The sequence below is a fragment of the Austrofundulus limnaeus genome, unplaced genomic scaffold (genome assembly GCF_001266775.1).
Source record: "Austrofundulus limnaeus strain Quisiro unplaced genomic scaffold, Austrofundulus_limnaeus-1.0 Scaffold1250, whole genome shotgun sequence".
NCBI classification, from domain to species: domain Eukaryota; kingdom Metazoa; phylum Chordata; class Actinopteri; order Cyprinodontiformes; family Rivulidae; genus Austrofundulus; species Austrofundulus limnaeus.
In genome coordinates, this window is record NW_013953652.1 from 45,941 (window position 1) to 52,119 (window position 6,179).

General features: G+C 38.4%; 1 protein-coding gene across 5 annotated transcripts in view; it reads left to right on the forward strand.

Moving 5' to 3' along the window:
* LOC106534708 (actin binding LIM protein family, member 3) overlaps positions 1-6,179 on the forward strand; it is a 48,185-nt gene that overhangs the window by 38,614 nt on the left and 3,392 nt on the right. For 2 of the 5 annotated variants that reach the window (XM_014031427.1, XM_014031430.1), the window contains 3 exons: positions 1,664-1,798; positions 1,985-2,055; positions 2,174-2,514. In XM_014031427.1, the coding sequence (XP_013886881.1) occupies positions 1,664-1,798; positions 1,985-2,055; positions 2,174-2,401 (434 nt within the window). In that variant the 3' untranslated portion in view covers positions 2,402-2,514. Of the gene's footprint in view, positions 1-1,663; positions 1,799-1,984; positions 2,056-2,173; positions 2,515-4,235; positions 4,266-4,596; positions 4,653-4,822; positions 4,890-4,987; positions 4,996-5,077; positions 5,159-6,179 lie in introns of those variants that run through there. The other 3 variants (XM_014031428.1, XM_014031429.1, XM_014031431.1) reach the window with 2 other exon arrangements.

Genomic DNA, 6,179 nt, shown 5'->3' on the forward strand with positions numbered 1-6,179 from the left:
CACACACACACACACACACACACACACACACACACACACATACAGTATATACACATGTATGTTCATGCCAAGAAATGGTCCTGTAAAGCTCTCCCTTTTTACTTCCAAGCCAAATTGCCACCCGCCCCCAAAACCACTCGCMACTCCCCATGAGGATATTTGCTGTTTATTGCCCACTGAAATACACAGGGTGGCTGCTGTCAGTAAAACTATAAACAAGACACAATTACATTTAGTATTTCATAGTATTCATARAAACACAAATTTATAAACAATCAAAGCTGAAGTTGTACTGCATCTAAATCGGCAATTAATACAATGTTAATTATTTAATTTACTCATTTAAAACACTAGAATCAGRAACATATTATTAATAATCCATATAAAAACAAGTATTAGCTTTGTGCTAATTAGCTGCTAATATACAGTCTAATGTTGCGTTCCAGTTGTCCTCGGAGGTCATAGTTTCGAACGTCCGAMTTGTATTTTTCAACAGGAACGTCCCCTGAAGTCGTAGTTTTGAGTCGAGAGATCGGCACAACCACACCATACCTGAGCTGCTTGAGCATGCGTTACATCATCATTTCAACATGGCTGCCGCYCATAAAGCCCTTTACGTTTACYTTTTCTTTAGCAGTTCTGTGTTATCTATTTTACATTAAGTCAGACGTGCTTCGCTTTAAAGTGCTTATTAAAAGYTACGTTTCAACACTGTTTGTACATTCAAAATGCCTCGTAGAGCACTATTACTGTGTTTTTGTTAAGGAGCAAAAAAATTGAAACGCTTTTTTCGACGTTTAAAATTGGAAAGTTTCAAACTTGGAACTGACGTCAGTTCAGCATCAGAATTTCYAGTTCCGATACAACTGGAACGCAGCATAAACACCATAGAAAACCACTGACATAATGCTAATCTCTCCAGAACACTCATGCAAGAAACACACCATTTTGGGTAAAGTATTTAACTGTAAATGTTGAAGTTTGCTTAATTTTTTTTACCTGCTTGCTTCATTTTAATCACTTCTGGTTTTACACAAAGTCCTTCAGAACAAAAGTAAACAACCCCCTAGTGAAATGGAGGGAATAAGTCTAAAACCCCATCTCTACCAAACATGCGATAATCTTTATCCCTTTATCAGAATAAAAAAAGGTAAATACTTACAAACTATTTATTTTTAACAAGAAAAAAACAAGCAAGAAATAAATGATAATTACTCAAATTGACTTGTTTTGGTGATTTTTACAAACAGGCAGTAAACGGATGTGTTTTCAACCTRAGAGCAGACAAGGCTAAGGCCCTCCCTGGGTTGGGAACCACTGCTGTGAATGACCACTGCATTTTTGTGTTTCATATTTTAAAGCATGTTATGTTGTAATAGTTTCCGCTGAGTTTGGAAAAAACAAATAATTTGAAGCTAAAGCAAAAGTATTAGGCTTGTTTATGTTTTCATCAACAGAATTTATCCTCATTTCTTTTGTGACAATGAAAAAGAGGGGTCTCTATGCTAAGCTAAGCTAATCATTTAAATATTCCAGATTTTTAAAGAACAAAGCAGTGTCTAATCTTTTATGTATGTATTCAGAATTATTGTCCAGTAGACGTATCAGATATTTGTTTTGTTGCTGATGTTCTTTTGGTCTAACTTGATCAGTACTTTTCCAGACAATCAAATGGAATCAGCCACAAAAAGTAGAACCAGTGAAGACATCCTCAGGTCGTCCAGTCTGTCCACTTACTCACCAGAGCCATACACACAGTCAGAGTCTGACTACTACCCATACACCAGCTCCCCCAGGGGTAAAGGAACTACTTTTTATTTTTACTTGTTTGTTGTTGTTTTGTCTCTGAACTAAACACAGACGCAGGCGTACGGCTCATTTCATAACAATGTTGTCTTTTTTTTCACTTATTCACTTTGTTCCCACCCTGAGCTCTGTTTTCATACATGGTGGGGGGATCTCTTTTATCTCCTTTCTCTCTCAGCCTATCGCATGCCAAGAAGACGCTTCTCGACGGGAGGAGATGAAGAGAGTTGGAGTCAGAGTCTTCAAAGAGTAAGAGCTTCATTATTTTTCATCTGCTCTTCTTCGGCATCTGATTAAAGTCAGTTCGCTTCTTCTCCCCGCTTGTTTGTACCTTTTTCTTCCCCCTCTCTTCTGTCTTTGCTTTAAGGTTGGGAGTGGCATCGGGAGGATGATCCTAAAGGAGGAGATGAAAGCCAGATCTGGTTCCTATGACAATGACCCCTGGGGCAGCGCGAGGAATTCTCGTAGCGGGAGTAAAGAAACGCTGAACACAACGGGCTACGGGACAACGGCATACAACAGCATCTTCAACGGCTGTAAGGACCCAGCCTCCACGTCTCCGCTCATCTCTAACTTTTTGTTTGAACGTTTTTGAACACCTCTGTGCATATCTGTGCAGTTTGTCTGAACCTCTGTATTTTTTTTCAATTCAATTAAAAAAATGTATTTATTTAATTAAAAATAACTAAATTCAATAAAAAACAATGAAATTACACAAATTTAAAATCAAAATAAAATGAAAGGTGGCAGAAGAAGAATAAATCTTATAATGTCTGCCCCTTTTATCCTCAGAACATATTCAAACAAAACATAATTTACAAAACAATACAAGTAAAAATAAACTTGCTATCCCTTAAGTTTTGGTTGAGTGAGCTTTTAAAGGCAGGTCACACATAAAAGATAATTAGATGTTTCGTTCAAATTATTTAGAATATTTTAGGATGCTGTCCTGATGCATCTGGACACGCACGAAATCACACGAAATCACACACACGACAGGCCCTGGAGCAGTGTGGTTATCCTGACTGGGCTTTCCTGAAAGCAGACAGGAAACACAGACAGGATTCCATGCAACCTTCAGGTGAAAATGAAYACCCCAAACCCAGACCCAAACCAGTGGTTATTCCGTYTGTTGCGGGTGTTTCAGAGAAACTGAGACGTTTATTTTCTAAACATGATGTCCCAGTYGCTTTCAAACCCCAAAACACATTACGGCAAAGGCTGGTTCACCCCAAAGATCCGGTGCCCCGGCACAAACAGAGCAATGTTGTATATGCTGTTAAGTGCCAGGAGGACTGCGACCAGTTATACATCGGGGAAACAAAGCAGCCACTGTTCAAAAGAATGTCCCAACACAGACGAGCTACATCTAATGGCCAGAACTCTGCAGTTTTCACTCATTTACAGGCCAGCGGTCACTCTTTCAGAGATGAGGATGTTCTCATTCTTGATAGAGAGGAACGTTGGTTTGAGAGAGGAGTAAAAGAAGCCATTTTTGTGAAGAAAGACCGTCCATCATTAAACAGAGGTGGAGGCCTCCATTCTCAGTTGTCCCCCTCCTACAGTGCGGCTATTGCCAGTATCACTCCACCCCCTGTTAACAATAAGTATTAATTAGGTGTCAACGATAGCCATGTGATGTGAGTATCAGTCACATGGAGGCAGGGCTTAAAAGCCTGAATTTTGCCTGAAACTCTCAGACTGAAGAAGTCTCTTGGAAGAGAGACGAAACGTTTCATTAGAGAAGAACCCATCCAGAAGACCTATACAATTTTTTTTCTTTTTGATTTTAGGATGCTAAAGCAACTGCAAACATCTCTGGGTTATATTTTCAGACCTAAAGCAAACAGTTTGGGTTTGGAGAGCTTCACTGAACCTGCTGAATGTTGACACTTTTTTTCCAGCTTCTGACACCAGCCTGCCTTCTGTCCACCAATTTTCTTTTTCTTTTCTTTTAGTCGCCCAGTACACTTGGTGTGTTTATTAGACCCTTTTTCTTTATTTATCCTCTAACAGAAATAAGTACTCTCTGTAGACTACGGCTTTCCAATCTGTTCATCCCTTCTACCAGTGGCTTGGTCTCACGCTCTTGTACTCACGGCTGTCCTGTTTTATTTATGGGCAGTCAGATCTCTCATTAGGGCTGTTTTTCAAATTGGAGGGAAAATYACTGAGGTGGACTCAGTTGGCTCGATTTAAAAGCAAGAAAAAGTGGAAGATGTTAAAGCAAGCTTTTTTTTGGCCTATGTTGCTTATATACTTCTTGATATATGAGCTCCCAATTTGCTGCTTTTTAGTATCTTTATTAAGCTTCAGAGCAGACAGTCAATTGTGAAATTGCTACAACTAAGTAGTTTTAATTTAGGAACAAAAATAGAAGATCCTGCAGTATTTTTTCAATCTAATAATAAAATGTGCTTATTTCACAGCTCCTCGYTCTCAGTACAGCACTGATAGTGGTGAGTTTGTKTTTCAWATGTAAAATTGGTTTTGTTTCTGCAAAAATACTACAAGGAAATGCTTTAGGCTTCTCTTTTAGCTAAAGAATAGTAGATTCTTAAATTTATTTTTTGGAATGGTTGATAGATTTATAACCCAAACCTTTACACCGTGTGCCCACATCTGGATGTGTTATGTTTTAAAATCCCTTAGTAATGAACGCCATCTCCTGGTGTTGTCAGGAACTGTCATATGTGTGATTTTAATGTGGTAATCAACATGAAAATAAAGTGAAACTTAAGAAGATGGTTCTGTATGCTAACCTTTTTTATATTTTTGTCTAAATTTTAGATTTTGGTTGTAAATCYGCCTCACTATCAGGGTATGGACGCAATGGAATCCAACGGGTGAGACCATTGTTACCATAGTGGCACATTTTTACATACAGAGCCTTATTAATGTTTTTTTTTCTTTTCCATTTTTTAAATCAATTTTCATATTAATTAGCTTGTTTTCCATTATATTCCCATAGCCAATTATTTCAGTTAATCATAATTTCCTTTCACTGCACCTGCAGCCTCAGAGTGCAGATTGCTACCAGTACCAGTACGACGACAGCAGTGAGGTCAACTGGGGAAACAGGGGTAATTTTAATTGAACTTTCTAACACTAGGTTTTTATTAAACTGGAACAGTTCTTTATGTCGTGCATTTATGTCTCTGTTTTCCTTTCCCTCCAGCAGAACACAAGGTACAGTTTTAACATGATCGATAATAAGTAGTTTCATTTAAAAACACAAGTTTTAAGTGTTYCCTCTCCTTTTTTCTTACAGATTTACCCCTATGAGTCACTCATTGTCACCACAAGAGGGCGCAGCAGGCTGCCCAAGGATGTCGACAGAGCCAGACTAGAAGTAAGTCGGGGATAAATTATAAGGCTCAGTCATATTGAGACMAGACATACTGTAAAGTGCTTTATTCATAAAGGCTCACCTTTGCAAAGCAAAGGCAAAATAGAGGAATGTTAGACCTTGTCCACACAGAAATTTTTCCCCAAAACAGTTCTAATTTGTTGTTTAAAGGATATCCTCACAAACTTATTAGCAAAAATGCCTTTACTGTCTATATAGAAACAGCAAAAAATGGCCTGTAGTAACTCTGCCAGGCCTATATGTGGTTCTGTAATGCTGCTGTGAAAACACACCAAAAACAGGAAACAAGGTGTGGAGTTAGGGTCGGGGGCATAAAACAATGAAATATGTTGCAATAGATACATGATCAATATCAATTAAAAAATACATCTGAGTCTGACAGAATGTTGATAGTTTCACTGAACTCCAATCCAGAACTGAACGGCATTCTGGGGGATTTAGGCAAAGGAAAGGCCTTAGCCGCTTGACCTCTATGTCCCAGCTCAGCAAGGTTGGAAGCATCAACTACGTAACTCACTCCCTCTTTGGTAAGCTTAAGCTAGTGACAACYTGCACAGTAGCAGTTTCATGATTAGCGAGAGTGTCTCATAACTGCTTAAAAATGAACAAAACAAGGACGTGGAGTGAAAGGATGAAATGAGCGCAACGGCTTGAGAGGAAATTGTGGATAAAAGAGAAAAGGTCAACTGGTGTTACAAGATTTCCCACTCCTAGAATGCTGTTTCCATGTGGATGCATAGAGCATTAGATAAACAAAACACACACACACACACATAGGGCTGCCACAAACGACTATTTTTATAATTGATTAATCACCGATTTTTTTTCGATTAGTCGACTATTCGGATCATACGTTAATTGAATATAAAACATACAGCTTATCGTGCCAGAATACAGCTGCTATTATATAACCATGGTTAGATTTTAGCTATATGCTAACTAAAAATAATTGCTGTTAAAGGCAAGTTCTGCTCTGCAGGTATTACACAGGTTTCTCTTTCAT